The 17221-nt window shown below is 41.3% G+C and overlaps 1 protein-coding gene across 4 annotated transcripts in view; it reads right to left on the bottom strand.

Annotated features, from left to right (window-relative positions):
* Positions 1-17221, bottom strand: part of CFAP61 (cilia and flagella associated protein 61) — a 275799-nt gene that overhangs the window by 232793 nt on the left and 25785 nt on the right. For all 4 annotated transcript variants that reach the window (XM_032859286.1, XM_032859289.1, XM_032859287.1 and 1 more), the window contains exon 7: positions 6049-6181. In XM_032859286.1, the coding sequence (XP_032715177.1) occupies positions 6049-6181 (133 nt within the window). The remainder of the gene's footprint in view (positions 1-6048; positions 6182-17221) is intronic.

The raw sequence follows: 17221 nt of genomic DNA, 5'->3' as shown, positions 1-17221 counted from the left end.
TGCACAGTGAGAGAAAGTATTTGTAAACCATATGCTGGAATATTAGATAGGGGGTTGATAACCGAAATGCATAAACTTCCCTACAACTCAATAGGGGAAAAAAGATCTAATTTAAAAATGGACAGAGAATCTGAATAGATCTTTTTTTTTCAAAGAATACATACAAATGATCAACAGGTACATTAAAAAATGCTCAACTTCACTAATCATGAGGAGATGAAAATCAATACCACAATGAGATATTTCCTTATATCTACTAGAATGGTTACCATCACAAAGACAAGAAATAACAAGCATTGGCAAGATTGTGGAGAAAAAGCACTCATGGGGCCCATGGCTGACTCAGGTGGTAGGGCATACAATTCTTAATCTCAGGGGTTGTGAGTTCAAGCCCCATGTTGCGTGTAGAGATTACTTAAACACAAAATCTTTAAAAAAAAAAAAAAAAAAAAAAACAAAAAGAAGTAACCCTCATGCATTGTTCATAGGAATGTAATTTGCTACAGCCAGTATGGAAAACAGTATGGAGGTTTCCCAAAATATTAAAAATAGAACTGCCATATAACCTAGCAATACTACTTTTAGTTGTATATCCTAAACAAAAACAGGATCTCAAACAGATATTTGCACTCCTGTTTTCATGGTAGCATTACTCACATATGGAAAGATATGGAAACAACCTAAGTGTCTTTCAACAGATGAATGAATTAAAAGATATGCATACAATGGAATATTATTCAGCCACAAGAAGGAAATCCTGCCATTTGCAACAACATGGATGGTCTGTGATGGCATTATGCTAAGCTTAAGTCACAGAAGGGCAAATACTATATGATATCACTTATATGTGGAATCTAAAAAAGAACACATAGAAACAGTAAAATTATAGTTACCAGGGATTGGGAGGTGAGTGAAAGGGGTAGGGGGTGTTTGTCAAAGGGCACAAACTTCCAGTTGTAAGATGAATAAGTTCTGGGGATCTAATGTACAGCATGGTGATTTTAGTTAACAATATTGAATTAGATATTTGAAAGTTGCTAAAAGAATGGATCTTAAACATTCTCACCACAAAAAGGTACTGGTAATTATGTGATGCAATGGAGGTGTTAGCTAATGCTATAGTGTGATCATTTTACAATATATAAATGTATCAAATCAACACGGTGTACACCTTAAACTTACATAATCGTGTATGTCAATTACATCTCAATAAAGCTGGGACAAATAAATAAAAGCCTTCTCTAAAAAAACACAGGCCTGACTAAACTGGACTGTCCCTTTTGGTCATTAAAAGGCCTGACTGGGGTCTGCATGAGTCATTACTTCTCAGTAGTTTTGTCTCATCATGTAAAGACATAGTCTTCAAAATGTTGCTGCTGGGCCCAATTATTCCTTGACTTTTCCTTTTCTCATTAGCCTGAAGGTAGAGGTCAAATGAAAACATACGGAAGTCCTTAAAGGAGAACGCAAAAACCTAAATATGAAAAATAAAACCCTTTCAATAGTGAAGAAACAAATATTATGGATAGGACCTCAGAATCTAATATTTAGGGCCGGTTCTCACCTTAAGAAACTAATGACTTTATCTCACTAAGGTCATTCTGTAATTCACCAGATACGTTTTTGTTTTCCAGCACGTAGATAACTGTTTCACCACTTGGACTGCACACTGGGACCATATGGGGAGTGTTTTAGAAATGCTGATTATTTCTCACAGTGAACAACTGATCTACTTGGTCTAAGTACATCCCAGCATCAGGACTTTTAATTGAGATATAACTCACCTACCATAAAAATAAACCTTTAAAAATACAATTCAGTAGCTTTAATATATTCACAAAGATAGATACCTTCAACCACTAATTCCAAAAAGTTTTCGTCCCCTGCCCCCCCATAAAAAACCCCATACCCTTTATTAATTATTCTCCATCCACCTCTTTCTTCAGCCACTGATCTATTTTCTGTTTCTATGGACTTGTTCTTCCTAGGCTTTCATATAAATAGAATCATACAATACGTGGTCTTTGAAGTCTGGATGCTTTCACCTGGCATAATGTTTTCAAGGTTCAAACATGTTGTAGCATACATAGTCCTTCGTTCCCTTTTTTCTCCTAATAATATTCCATTGTGTGGCTATACCACCTTTTTGTTTATTCATTCATCAACAGATGGACATTTGGGTCATTTCCACTTTTTGGCTATTATGAATAATGCTGCTATGAATGTTTGTGTACATGTCTTTGGTGGACTTGTATTTTTAATTTAGGAGTGGAACTGCTGGGTTAAATGGTAATTTTATGTTCCACTTTTTGAGAAAATGCCAGATTGTTTTCTAAAGTGTCTGTGCCATATTATAATCCCACCATCAGTCTATGAAGGTTCCTTCCACTTTCTCCACATCCTCACCAACACTTGTTATTGTCCCTCTCTTTTATTACAACCATCCTAGCAAGTGTGAAGTGGTATCTCATTGTGGTGTTGGTTTGTATTTTCCCGATGACTAATGGTGTTGAGCACCATTTCATGAGCTTATTGGCTATTCGTATATCTTTTTTGGAGAAATGTCTATTCAAATACTTTGTCCACATTTCATTTAGATCATTTTTCTCTTTATTACTATATGAGTTCATTATACATTCTGGATACAAGTTTGTTGGCATGGGGATATTCTAAAAGTCTCCCAGGTGATTCTCATACAAACTGAGCTTGGGAACCACTAATGTAGAACCAAGACTCAAACAGATCATGTTATCAGAATAAAAGAACTTTTGATTCCAAGTTTCCCAAGAAAAGTAATATTCTTTGAATAACTCTTACAGTTTTCTCAAATAGAGAAATCAGCGTATGAAGAATCCCTGAATGATCATCCTAGAAGTAAAACTGCTGAATTCCACCTTTAAGTACTTTTCAATAAACTGGCACAAAGCAAAGGTCAAATATCCACTTGAAAAACAAAAACAAAAACAAACTCATTTGTGGTCAACTTTGCCTGAAACTTGGGACTCTATGAAGTATTCAGGTATAGGGCTGGGTACCCAAGGGTTCTATCCATGTTTGTTGATTATTATGATATGCAAAAGGCAACACAAAAATTCATTCAAAATAAGATTATTTTGCTGTCAAAACAATCTTCAGTCCAAGCTTATATAAACCTCTTTTAAAGGCCTTTACAGAAGCTGCCTCTATATTTCTCATGTGATGCAAAGAGAACATCTTCACTCACATTTCAATTGCTTTCTTTTCTTGATTACTAAAATCATCAACAAAAGGCTGCCCTTGTGAGAGCCCTGTATACAAGTCAACAATGAGTCATTTGGAGGAGAGCTTCATTCCTTTAAAACTGAGTGCACAAATGTGGTTCCTGAACTAGCAGCATCAATATCACCCAGGAACTAGTGAAAAATGCACATTCTCGGGCCTATCCCAGACTTACAAGATCACACGGAGGGTGGGTCCCAGGAATCTGTGTTCTAATCACCCCAAGAAGTCATTTCAACACATGCTCAAGTTTGAGTACTTACTTCTTTAAAACCTTTTCCTTGCATTTCTTATATACACATAAAGCAGATGCCATGGGTCATGGCCCTATCCTTCCTAAAGATGAACAGTCACCACACATTCCCTAATTACCCTAAGGCACTAAGTATCAATTTTTTTCTTCCAGTCAGACAATTTCTCCATACCACTGAGCAGACGCTGTGAATATCCCTAGTGCAGCATTTTCAACCCTTAAGAATGCCCAAAGCTTTAGACAGAGTAGGGAATGAGGTAGAATGTCTTTACAGTATTTTTCAGGAAGGCCTATTTCAGCACACTCCAACTGACACAAAGGGCTAAAGATACTTCTGCACACTGATATTTAGGTATCAGAACTGGGATTGAATCCTCATTATCAAATCTTGTGGGCACAGATGCAGAGAAGAAAGCCACAGCTAGTTAAAATTCTGTAAGGGAAGAGTGTCCCTCCGTGAATGCTCTGGGGGCAGGGCAAGGATGTCTCAAGAGTTGCAGAGTTGCCCACAGTGGCTGTCCATGGGGCCGGGTCAGCCTGCTTGCTGCTTTAAGCTGAGAAACAGTAAAGCTAGCTATCTTGCCAGCTCTCACCTGGGTCTCTTCTCCCCTCCTCCCTTGGGTGTAGGTAGACCCCAGGGTCTACAGCTGTCAAACCAGAGAGGGAGGGTTCCATCTTTCTTTACTGCCATCCCTACCTCCCATCTCAGTAAAGCCTTCCGGGATGGTTGCTGTGGAATTAGGACCCTTGTGAAGCATATTCTGAAACAGTGGTCACAACCACCATGCTCGCAAAGGCCACACTGATATAAAGTGGGAAAGGTGGCTGCCCCTTCGGGGGCAGGAGGGTCACGAACCCCCAGGGCACACGGGGAATGGTGATGGGCTCGAGGGCACCTACCTGCACTGTCTACAGCGGCAGATGCTCCAAAGTGCCAACTCCCTGGGATCCAACAGCAGGCCTTCCAATTTTTCCAGAGAAGCTAGAAGTTCCAATTGTTACATACACTTTCCTAATTTTGAAATGCTGGCCACTTATACAACGAAATTTAATCATCTATACCCTAAATCAAATCAAGAGTAAACGATAGACATATCCAAATTGAGAGACACTGCATAAAATGACAGACCTGCACTCTTCAAAACTGTCATTGTCCTGAAAAACAAAGACAGACTGGGGAGTTGTTCCGATTACAGAAGATTGAAGACACAGGGCACCTGAGTGCAGCAGATGATGAAGAATCACTTCTGCTAAAAAGGACTGTGAATACAATCAGAGTAAGGTCTGTAGTTAGAATAATGGGGTGTTCCACCTGAACGCATTACCACAGTTACGTCAGACGACATTCTTGTTTTTAGGAAATACACACTGAAGTATTTAGTGGTGAAGGGGGTGTAGCATCCACAGCTCATTCTTTTTTTTTTTTTTTAAGATTTTATTTATTTATTTGACAGAGAGAGATCGCAAGTAGTCAGAGAGAGAGAGAGAGAGGAGGAAGCAGGCTCCCTCCCGAGCAGAGAGACCGATGTGGGACTCGATCCCAGGACTCTGGGATCATGACCTGAGCCAAAGGCAGAGGCCCAACCCACTGAGCCACCCAGGCACCCCAAAACTCATTCTTGAATGGTTCAGAAAAAAATATAATAGTTCTAAAAATATATATATAAATATTTATATTACAGTGTATATACTGTACAGTGTACATACTGTACTGTACATACACACATTACCAGGTAACATAAGTAATATAAATATATATGTTTATATATAAAAACAGACAAATATATAGAGAGAAAAAGCAAGCAAAGAGAATGAATGATAAAGCAAATGTGTTCAAATGTTACCATTTTGAGAATTTGGGTGCCTAGAAGTTTTCTTTCTTTTTTTTTTGGTCTTTCTTTTTTTTATTAACATATAATGTATTATTTGCTTCATGGGTACAGGTCTGTGATTCATCAGTCTTACACAATTCACAGCGCTCACAATAACACATACCCTCTCTAATGTCCATCACCCAGCCACCCTATTCCTCCTACCTCCTCTACTCTAAGGACCCTCAATTTGTTTCCTGAGATTAAAAATCTCATGGTTTGTCTCTAGAAGTTCTCTATAAGTGTGAAATTTTGGTAAAACAAAAAAAGAATTATTTCCTAAGTCAGACAAAATCCATGTGCCAGCAGGATGCTGGTCTGTGATCTCTGGGATCTTGGGGGTCTCAGAAATCCCCCCAGGTGCCCTCAAGAATCTCTCCCTTTCACCCCAACTTCCATCCCTACATTCAGGGGCAGGACACAGAGTCCGCAGCAGCGTAGTCTCTGGAAGCATCTCACAAAAACCTACAAACCTAAAGCCAGATCACATGGGGAAGGAAGGTGATGTCGCCGCTCTGAAGGGGGCCCGGCAAGCCACCTGGAAGGGCTTCAGGAAGCAGGGAGGGGATGGCAGCTCTGGAGGAGCTGAGCAAAAACTAGGAGAAATGTTGCTTGTTTCTTTCATTTCCCTCACTAAGTGCATCCCCAGGCGGATTAGTCACCAACCTCACACACAATGGCATGATTCTCTTCATCTTGGGCCTCTATCAGTTCAGCCAGGAAATACTCGCCGTAAGTTTCCTTAAGAAGCATGTCATGGCGCAGAAAGATCGGCATGAGGTCATCATGATCTTCTACCCTGTTTAATGCGAAGGCTTCATTAAGTTGGGTGTTCATTCCTTCAGTGGAGCACCTACTATGTGCCAGAGCCCATTCTAAATTCTAAAGGGGTAAGAGCTCTGGGATGGAGTGGCAGGGTCAAGTGGTCAGGGAAGACCTCTCTGAGGAAGAACATCTGAGCTGATATCTGAATGAAGAGAAGGGCAGAGAGCTATGTCAAGAGACCTGGGGGTAGAAAATTCCAGGCAAAGGGAACACATTCACCTATGTGGATATGGAATATAAGGCAGCATTTGTCACGAGACAGGACAAAAAGCTGGGGACAGCATTTCCCAATTGTGTTTCAAGGAACACTACTTCCATGACCTTGTCCTCAGCATCCCCTTCCTCCCCCCAGAAGAATTCCACTGTCTAAAGACAATTTCTTATTATAGGTGCCTCTGGAGTGACACAGTTATGTATTAAAGACTGAAGTACCAGCATAAAGAATATTAACCTTATTTATGCATTTACCCAGCACTGGCCCATGGTACCCTTTATTCCTATCAAGGTAGATGGGGACAGAAACCATCGTGCTCATCAGCTCTTCTGACTCAGAGAAGGTTCCAGCAGCTCCCCTGCCATTTGGCAGGGTCCTGGGGCTGGTTCCTTTATATTCCAGTTGCCGTTTTAAACTGAGGCTTTTTTTCTGTGGGCAGACAAGTCTGCTCATGGTTCCTGGTACTATCTCTGCCCACCTAACTTCACAGCATCCAGGGTGGGGGCTCCCTTCATTCCTGTATCTCTGTCTCTCATGCCATTCTCTTTATGGTCCCTCTGTTGTTCGTTGTGCTGTTCAGAAGCTGTTCAGTCAGTCCTCAGTTCTTCTTCAGGAGGGAACTGCTCTGATATAGCCACTGATTTGGGGTGTCCATGGAGTGGGGTAAGTTCAGGGTCTTCCTACATGGCCATCTTGAACAGAAGTCTACCCTTTATTCCTTGAGACATCTCTCCATTTCCCATAAAGGGGAAATGCTGGTTTAAAAATAATGAAGTTCTGCTCACCATCTTGGAGACATTCACATCAAATTTCCATTGTCAGGATTCTGTACCAGTGTACAGAACAACCAGTGTGGGAAGAGAGAGGGAACCAAGAACCAGGCTTATGGTAGTGTGGTAATGCTGGCCTTTGGACTCCAATAATAGTCTTTTCTTCTTTTTAGTATACTCTTAGTTATATTTATATTTAGTACACTCTTGGTTACATCTATTTTACCTGTCTAGGATGTTCTTATACTTAATTTTTGGTACGTCTCTTATTAAAATGTTCTACCTTGGGGAGCCTGGGTGGCTCAGTGGGTTAAAGCCTCTGCCTCCGGCTCAGGTCATGATCCCAGAGTCCTGGGATCGAGCCCCACATCTGGATCTTTGCTCTACAGGGAGCCTGCTTCCTCCTCCTCTCTCTCTCTCTCTGCCTGCCTCTCTGCCTACTTGTGATCTCTGTCAAATAAATAAAATCTTTTAAAAAAAATGTTCTACCTTTTGTTTGTTTGTTTCCCTATAATATATCTGATCTGGCTACTAACTTCTATCTCTTCTTACCTTTACTTCCTTACCATGCCATCTTTATCACCCTATTTGATCTTCTTTTTCTTTTTAGGATTTTATTTACTTGAGAGAGACAGAGAGAGTATAAGTAAGAGGAAAGGCAGAAGGACGGGGGAAGGGGCAGAGGGAGAGGGAGAAGCAGGCTTCCTTCTGAGCAGGGAGCCCAACATGGGGCTTGATCCCAGGGCCTGGAGATCATGACCTGAGCTGAAGGCAGATGCTTAACCATCTGAGCCCGGGTGGCTCACCAGCTGTGTCTTTAGGATGAACAGGACTATATCTGACACCATAGCCATTTCACAAGCTATTTCAGCTCCACACTAATTTTTTAAAGTAGTCTTTGCCTACCTGCCCATCTATGTTTGTCGAAACACAATCTCTGTGAGAGCTCCCAGCAGCCACCTGTGGCTGGGTATACCAAAGATCCACAATAAATGCACTGAAGGCTCACAGTTCTCTTTTGAGAAGAGATTGAAGAATAAATGATACTGTGTAGTGGCCAAAGTCTGGGCTGAAAGCCAGAATGCCTATGTCCAGATTTCATAACTGTGACCTTGGGCAAATCACTTAATGTCTCTGTGCCAGAGTTTTCTCATCTGTCATAAAGACAATAAATTAAATGGTGAGATAATAATGCATGATGTGCTACTCTTATTAATATTACTATTACTTAGGAAGGAAGGGTCAAAAGAACAACCAAAGAACATTTATAATCAATGCATGGAATGGGAGAGGTTATCACCATAAATGCTTGACTCATTGTGCTGGTTGCCCACTGGCCACTGTAGATATAAACTCTCCCATTCTGTCCAATATCACTAGTCTGTTTAAAACTCTACTTTCCTGAGGGAGGAACAAAATGGCAGAGGAGAAGGAGACCTAAATATCATCAGGTCCCTGGAGTTCAGCTAGATAATCATCAAACCATTCTGAACATCTACAAACTGAACAGAAGATTGAAGAGAAGAGCAGCAATTCTAGAAACAGAAAAGCAACTGTATTCTGGAAGGTAGGATATGCGGAGAAGTGAATCCAAGGTGACACACGGGAAGAGACTACAGGGGAGGGGCCAGCTTCCAGCAAGCAGTACAGCAGCAAGCACAAAGTCAGAACTTTCAAAAGTCTGCTCCACTGAAGGACACTGCTCCAGAGGCTAAGTGGGGGGTGGAGCCCTCACAGGGACACGGTGGTCTCAGGACCCATGGGGTCACAGAAAGCCCAGTATCTGAGGGCAGCAGAGCTGCCAGATATCAGAGTGGGGAAGCCAGCTGCAGAGATGGAGCCAAGGAGGGGCTCTCAGCTTGGGCTTACCTTTACAGTCATATTCTTACAGTCATTACAGTTATCTTTATAGTCATATTCCATCCCTACCATGATCCAAGGCACAGTCCAGCCATTGCTCTTTGAGCAGGGACCCCACAAGTGGCAGATCTGGGGAGACTCTCCTTCCTCCTCCAGAAGGAGTGGTGTGGGAGCACATAGCAGGAATCTGCTGGGTTTGGCGACTACAAACGGGGCCGTGCACCAGAGATAGAAACACTTGGTCACAGGCCGGGTGAGTTTAGAGTATGGCCGGAGATCAGGGAGATGGGAGTGATTGACTGCATCTCTATGAGGGCGCACTGAGGAGTGGGGCCCCGAGCCCTCAGCTACTATGGGCTGGAGACTAGGAGGCTGCCATTTTCACTCTCGTCCTTCAAAGCTCTAAGGAAAGCATTCAGGGAACAAAAGCTCCGAGAGTGAACCCCAGCAGATTGCTTAAACTGGCCCCTAGTAACAGTGGTGCAATTCCACCTCTGCAAAGACATTTGAGAATTACTGCAACAGGCCCCTCCCCCAGAAGATCAGCAAGATCACCCAGCCAAGATCAAGTTCATCAATCAATAAGAACTGCAGAACTCCAGAGCTAGGGGAAAGCAACACATAGAATTCATGGCTTTTTTTTTTTTCTGTGATTCTTTAGTCTTTCAAAGTTAAATTTTTTTAAATTTTATTTTGTCTTATTCTATTTTAAAAAATTTTTTCTATTATAATGTTTTTTTAACTATTTTATCTTATCAATGCCTTTTAAAAAATCTTTTTATATTTTCATTGTTATAGTTACATTCTATCCCTTCATTGTATTTAACCTTATTTTTTTATACATATAGGTTTTTCTTTCTTTAAAATTTTGGGATACAGTTTTTTCTCACAGATCAAAATATACCCTAAATCTAGCACATGGCTTTGTTCTAGTCTCCAGCCTGATCACATTCTTTCCTCTTTTTTTTCCCCTTTTTTCAACCAACTTCTTATCAATTCTTTTATAATCTCTTTTAATTTTCATCTTACCGTCATATTCCATCCATTGTGTTTACCCTTATTTTTGTAGATATATAAATTTTTCTTTCTTTAAAATTTTGGGAGGCAGTTTCTTCTAACAGACCAAAATACACCCAAAATCAAGTGTGTGGCTCTGTTCTATTCACCAGTCCAATAATGTGTGTGTGTGTGTGTGTGTGTGTGGTGTTTTTCCTCCTTTCTTCTCCCCTTGGTTTCAGGTCTCTTCTGATTTGGTTAGTGTATATTTGGGGGGGGGGTCATTGCTACCCTTTTAGTATTTTGTTCTCTCATTCATCTATTCTTATCTGGATAAAATGACAAAGAGCAAAAACTCACCTCAAAAAAAAAAAAAAAAAAAAAAGAACAAAAGGCAGTACCAATGGCTAGGGACCTAATCAATACGGACATTGGTAAGGTGTCAGAACTAGAGTTCAGAATGATGATCATCAAGGTGCTAGCTGGGCTCAAGAAAAGCATGGAAGATACAACAGACTCCCTTTCTAGAGAAATAAAATCCCTTTCTGGAGAAATACAATAACTAAAATCAAACCAAGTTGAAATAAAAAAAAGCTATTAATGAGGTGCAATAAAAAATGGAGGCTCTTACTGCTAAGATATATGAGGCAGAAGAGAGAATTACTGATATAGAAGACCAAATGGTGGAGAATAAAGAAGCTGAGAAAAAGAGAGATGAACAACTACTGGACTACGAGGGGAGAATTGAGAGATAAGTGATACCATAAGATGAAACAGTATTAGAATAATTGGGATCCCAGAAGAAGAAGGAAAAAGAGAGAGAGGGGCAGAAAGTATATTGGAGCAAATTATAGCAGAGAATTTCCCTAATTTGGCAAAGGGAACAAGCATCAAAATCCAGGAGGCCCAGAGAACTCTTCTCAAAATCAATAAAAATAGGTCCATACCCCATCACCTAATAGTAAAATTTGCAAGTCTCAGTGACAAAGAGAAAATCCTGAAAGCAGCTTGGGACAAGAGGTCTGTAACATACAATGGTAGAAATATTAGATTGGCAGCAGACTTATCCACAGAGACCTGGCAGGCCAGAAAAGACTGGCATAATATATTCAGAGCACTAAGTGAGAAAAATATGCAGTCAAGAATACTATATCCAGCAATTGCACTACAGGGTATTTACTCTAAAGATACAAACGTAGTGATCTGAAGGGGCACGTGCACCCGAATGTTTACAGCAGCAATGTCCACAATAGCCAAACTATGGAAAGAACCTAGATGTCTATCAACAGATGAATGGATAAAGATGTGGTATATATATACAATAGAATACTATGCAACCATCAGAAAAGGAAATCTTGCCATTTGCAATGACGAGGATGGAACTAGAGGGTATTATGCTAAGCAAAATAAGTCAATCAAAGAAAGGCAGTTATCATAGGATCTCTCTGATATGAGGAATTTGAGAGGCATGGCGTGGGGTCGTGGGGGTAGGGATGGGAAAAATGAAACAAGATGGGACCAGGGAAGGAGACAAAGCACAAGAGACTCTTAATCTCAGGAAACAAACTGAGGGTTGCTGGGGGGTCGAGAGGAGGGATAAGGTGGCTGGGCTATGGACATTGGGAAGGGTATGTGCTATGGAGAGTTCTGTGAATTGTGTAAGACTGATGAACAGATCTGTACCCCTGAAGCAAATAATATATCATATGTTAATAAAAAACAAAACAAAACAAAAACTCTACTTTCTTGATTATGTAGAATGGTATTATTTCTTTAAACATTTGGTAAAATTCTTTTTTTTTTTTTTTTTAAGATTTTATTTATTTGACAGAGAGAGAGAGAGCAGGCACAAGCAGGGAGAGCAGGAGATGGAGAAGCAGGCTCCCCACCAAGCAGGGAGCCTGATGTGGGGCTCAGTCCCAGGATCCTGGAATCATGACCTGAGCTGAAGGCAAACACTTAACCAACTAAGCCACCCAGGTGTCCCTTTAAACATTTGGTAAAATTCTGCAGTGAAAGCATCGAGGCCTGGAGACTTTTTTCCCAGAGGTTCTTAAACCATAAATTTAATTTATTTAATAATATTAAGATAATATATATTACTTCTTGATTGGAAAAAAAAACAACCTTTGCTTTCTTTACCTCATTCCCTCACTAAAAAACTTTGGCTACCCCCTGCTGTTTCTGAGATGAGCCTAGAACCCTAAGTCTCATTTTTAAAGCCTCTTTCATTATGAACCAACAATAACACAAGTTGATCTACTCATTGTCCCTAGAAGGGAACCTCAACATTTTCCCTCCTTCTGCCTCTGTCCCTAATCCAGCACTGTGAGTCCCTCAGTTATTCCAAATCCTAGCATCCTTCAAGGCTTAGTCCCCCACCCCACCCCCCACCAACACACACACACACACACACACACACACACACACACACACACACACCCTCCAGTGGTTCATCTTCCCAGACTCCTTTCCCAGGAACCTAATGACAGGGTCAAAACTGGATATCTATTGTTCATTTTTGTGTTAATGTCAAAGCAGGGCATGTTCCCAAACAAGGAATATGCTCTTTGGGGACAGAGATGGAGAGTCCTGTTCTTCTCCATAACAAAGGTTAACCAAGACACTCTGAATCCACTTCTTGACTAGACTTCAACCTTGGTCTATAAAGACTTGAACAAACACCCACATAGCTTTTCTGAGCTCAATGCCACAATGACCCCAGCCCCTCTTCAAGTGCTTTCCTGAGGAAGCAAGGCTGCCAAAACAACTTCCTACTTGTTCCACCCCACACCTGAGGGTGGGTCCCTTATCTCCCAGTCTCTGTGGGAGGGCAGGAGCCTAACTTCAATGAGCTCCAGCTAGCAAACTCAGATGGCTTTTACAAGGAATGAGCACACTTCCTATGTCTTGTAATTTTTCATTCCCTGACTACTGAGATTCTCCTTGTCCCCTCCAATATCCTCATTTTCTCTTTAAAAGGCCGTCACCTGTGTACAAACCAAAGTTGAGTTCAGTTGACACTGCACGCATTTCCCTATTATAATAGTTATTACTGATTAAAATCTGTCCTTACCACTTTAACCAGTCCGGCTTTGTCGACCTTTGACATCTGCATCCCCTGTAGGCCTCATGGGAGCAACTGTAGCAGCCAACAAGGGAAGGGCCCTCCCCATCACCACGCTATATGGGGACCCGAGAGGCACTGATGGTGCTGTGGGGTACCATTGTGAAGTCCGGTTTTCTAGGTGAGGGACGTGTGGCCTGAGGGGAGACCACAGCCCTGTACTGATAGGGAAACCTGCCTAGCACTTCAGCGTTAAGCCTTCGTTTCTCCTCTACTAAACAGGTAGGGACAAGGACAGCAGGGAGGGTACAAGGTACAAGGTACAAGGGACTCCCTGTAGGCAGTAAGCCCTCTGGGGAGACTTCACATTCCCCTGCCACATCCCACACCACCCAGAAACCCCGCTGACTGGCTCTCCCCAACCCACGCCGCCCCAGCACTCAGGACCTCTGCTCAAAGAACCTAGAACACCCACTGCATTTCAGAACCCACTTCCCCACTTAAACTGCCAAAAGGGTGCTGAGGGCTTTTCTCCTTAACAGAGGAGGGCTTTTCTCTATAAAGAGCCCTGAATGATACTTGTTTGGAAAGAAAAAAAAAAAAAAAAGATTCTAAAAGAGAAGAGCCAATAAATCCATTTTCAAACACTTAGCCAAAAACAAAACTCCACATTGATATTAATAGAGATAATTGTTGTAAATATGGGAAAATAATTCAATATCCTAATCCTTTTAAGTGAATTTAGACACCTATCATATAGAAAACTCTAAAATCAACTGTGTACCATGAGCTTTGGTCTACATACGATGGATATAAAAATAATACTTAATGGATATAAAAGTCTGAAATAAAGGCTCAAAGAGACCCAAGGCCATCCGTACACCTAATCATGAGCCCTCTGCAGCCTATAACAGTTATCCATATTCATGCCTCAGTACTAATTCTTCTGGGAAAAATAGGAAGAAAATACCCAAATTGTGGCATTCTACAGTCTCTCTCCCTTCAGCTCTTCCCTAAAATGGATAAAGTGGAACTTGTTCTGCCAAATTCATTCCTTGGGGTAATTGATAATTTATGATCTTGCATCAGCCCCAGTGTTAATGATAAAGTATGACATCAGCCTTGCAGAGTCTCAAATGGCATACAACAAAGTCCAGCCCCACAGAAACAAAACACCCCAGCTACAGAAAACAATTCATCGAGGAAAATGCTTCAGTTCGAGCACTTTGAGGTGATGAGCACTGCTTGCCTCTGGGACAGGAGAGTGGTGACTCAGTGTGAATCTGTTTGGCACAGTACAGCCACGTGTCCAGCACCTCTGTGACCCACAGTATTTCAGGGCTAATGCCTATGCCAGGTTATAATTCATCAACATAACGTACAATGGGAATGATACCATTTTCTGGGTGAAAAGCAACATTATTTTGTATCTTCCACTCGGGAAGTGGCTTGGAAGAGGCAACAATGTGCTTATTAATGTAATCAGTTACAGAATATTTCATTTTACCTTGTTTGGAGGAAACAAAAGGTCCATCCCATAAAGACTGATTGATTGCTCAGGTACCTTAATGTCTATCAGACTCTGACAAATGTGCCAGATGCAAATGGAAGTAGAATCCAAAGCATGAGGAAATCAACAGCCTCTCCAGGACACATCCTTGGGGTGTGGGTGTCCTCTAAACCCAGCAGAAGGGAAGGTGGAGGATGACAGGAACGGAATGGCTCTCCCTTGATTCTTGGGAGGACACGCTCTCATCATTTCCATTATGTCAGTTAGCTGGGCTTTCAAGGAACACCATGATGCCTGGAACCTTCAGAACTTTCCCAGCTGACTGGCATGGTCTCTTGGTGACAGGGAGACCCTCAGATTGTTTCAAAGCGTCAGCATACTGACCACTCTTCTGTATAATTACAATCCTAGAGGAAAGCTACAGGCTAGCTTCCCTCCACAGGGCAGGGGATACATATTGTTTCCTTGCCAGTAAAGAAAGCATTGAGAATTCACAGATTGAAAGTTCACACTTAAGGACTGGAATGACCGCAGCAGCAGGGGCAAGCCACATTTGCAGTCAGAATATTGGCACGGCCTGGCCTCTCCTCTCCTGTCTGACGGTATTTTCCACATCCAGAGAGGATTTGCATTTCATTAGCTAGTCTTAAACATGTACTGTTGAAAACGTGATTCTGATGTTACTTGAAATGCCATAAATACTGTATTTTTTCAAGTCCGAGAGTGTGTGTGTGCCTGTGCTATAAGAAATCAGTGAATGAAGGGGGGAAAAATACTCACAGAGAATCTAATTTAGTGGTAGTCCTAAAGAAAGCAGTGTGTTTGGGTTAAACCAACCTTTTACCATGAACACTGTTTCAACTTGAGGTAGGAGATCCTAAAGTCAGTCTTTTTCTTTCAGACGCGGAAAACAAAGCACCTGTTTCTTTCCAAGATCTCTTGTGACCTCTAGTGGTCTTCTTTAAGAAAATCAAATCCATCTTTCCTCAACAACATATTCCATTTTAGAATTTGGAGATGGATTTTGGAACCGTTTAGTTTCTCCTCCTTGGAAAATGTCATGATTTTTAAAAATGATGGAGGATTTCAAGCCCTAAATGACTTCAAAGCACGTGCAAGGCCAGTGAGAGGCCCCTGCCGTTTATACCACCAGGATCTGATCCAAAAGTCCGTCTTGGCACGCTGTCACTCCAGCTGGATTGTTAACCAGATTTTATTGGCTGGGTCACTTACCAGAACTCAAGAAGAGCAACGGTGAAGCTCCTAATTGCGCTATCCGCCCCCCTTTTTTTAATGCTTTAGGATTCTAATAACTTAAGCCTCAGAACGTTTATTTCTATGAAATTGCTCAGAAGTCCAACTTAAGCAAATCCAAAAAAGCAATTGCTTTAAAAGGTGAAAAGTTCATGTTTAAAAACCAACAATCTTACATTTTAAATCCCTCAATTGTCTTTCATCTATTTTACATAGCAATAATGTTGACACAATCTGGTTAACCTTTATTGCCAGCAGAAAAACAGCAGTCCATTTTAGTTATTTTACAACACTGACTGACAGCACATAACCCTTTCCTGGCTAGTCCTTCCCAGGACTCCCCACACCCCCATGAAAGACTTGAAAAGCGTAGGTTTTCCCCCAGAAAGACTATTCCAACAGTTTCTCAGTCTGAGAACATCTCAAACCCACCATTGAGTATTAATCAAGCCCACTATAGATTATAAAGTTATGTCCAGAAGGAGTTACACTTTATTTCAAATATTATGCAAAATATAGAACAGTATAATAATTACTGTCTAAGTGGAGGGGCTGATTACAGCACAATTTTCCACATGGGTACATCAAAGAACCAGGACTGGGTATTACAGTGTTAATTCCCTTGTTCTGAACATGTTGCTAGGTAAACAGGGCAGGATAATTACATCCCAAACCCTTCTCTGGTCTAGTGTTTTAAGAACTGTGTTCTTCACTGTTAATTATCAGAGCAAGTAACTATTGATGAGACAGATGTCAAAAAATCAATGTGGGGGAAATAAGAGAAAAGCAGCAGCCTAAGAGAATACATGGCCTTGCTCATCTGACCTTCTGAAAAATCTTTTTTCCTGCATCCTTAAGGAAGGGACGTGATCTATGTAAGTGTATTTTCTGGCTACCTGAAATTCTATACCTGCTAGTATCAAAACCTGAATGTGAACATTTTGGACAGAGGCCTTCTTAAAATGTGCCATATTCCTTTACCTTCCAACAAGCAAAACCGTAAATTGTCATAGCATTACCATTCCCTCATGAATTCACTACTGTATGCTAAATTGTCTTTTTATAAATGCCTCTTCCTCCTTACAAAGTACCCACTGTCATCTCTTTGCCATCAGGACTTTATTCCTCTTGGGGCTTGCTACTTGCAGATTTTCTGTGGGTTGGGCAAGCAGGACGTTTCACCCTCAGAGGCTGAACGAAGAAGACTTCAAGGTCAAGAATCAGGAAGGTTTACTTCAGGCCAGGACAGCCTTGTCCCCTTGAAGTTTGTAGCCCATAACTCTAAAGTTTTCAAGGGCAAAGGAGGAAAGGAAGGAAGGCCTGGGATGGAAAGGAGGAAGGAG

The sequence above is a fragment of the Lontra canadensis genome, unplaced genomic scaffold, assembly GCF_010015895.1.
Source record: "Lontra canadensis isolate GAN:19392208 unplaced genomic scaffold, GSC_riverotter_1.0 scaffold16, whole genome shotgun sequence".
Classification (NCBI taxonomy): Eukaryota; Metazoa; Chordata; class Mammalia; order Carnivora; family Mustelidae; genus Lontra; species Lontra canadensis.
The sequence above is the reverse complement of the archived record's forward strand: the minus strand, read 5'-3'. Positions and strand labels throughout refer to the sequence as shown.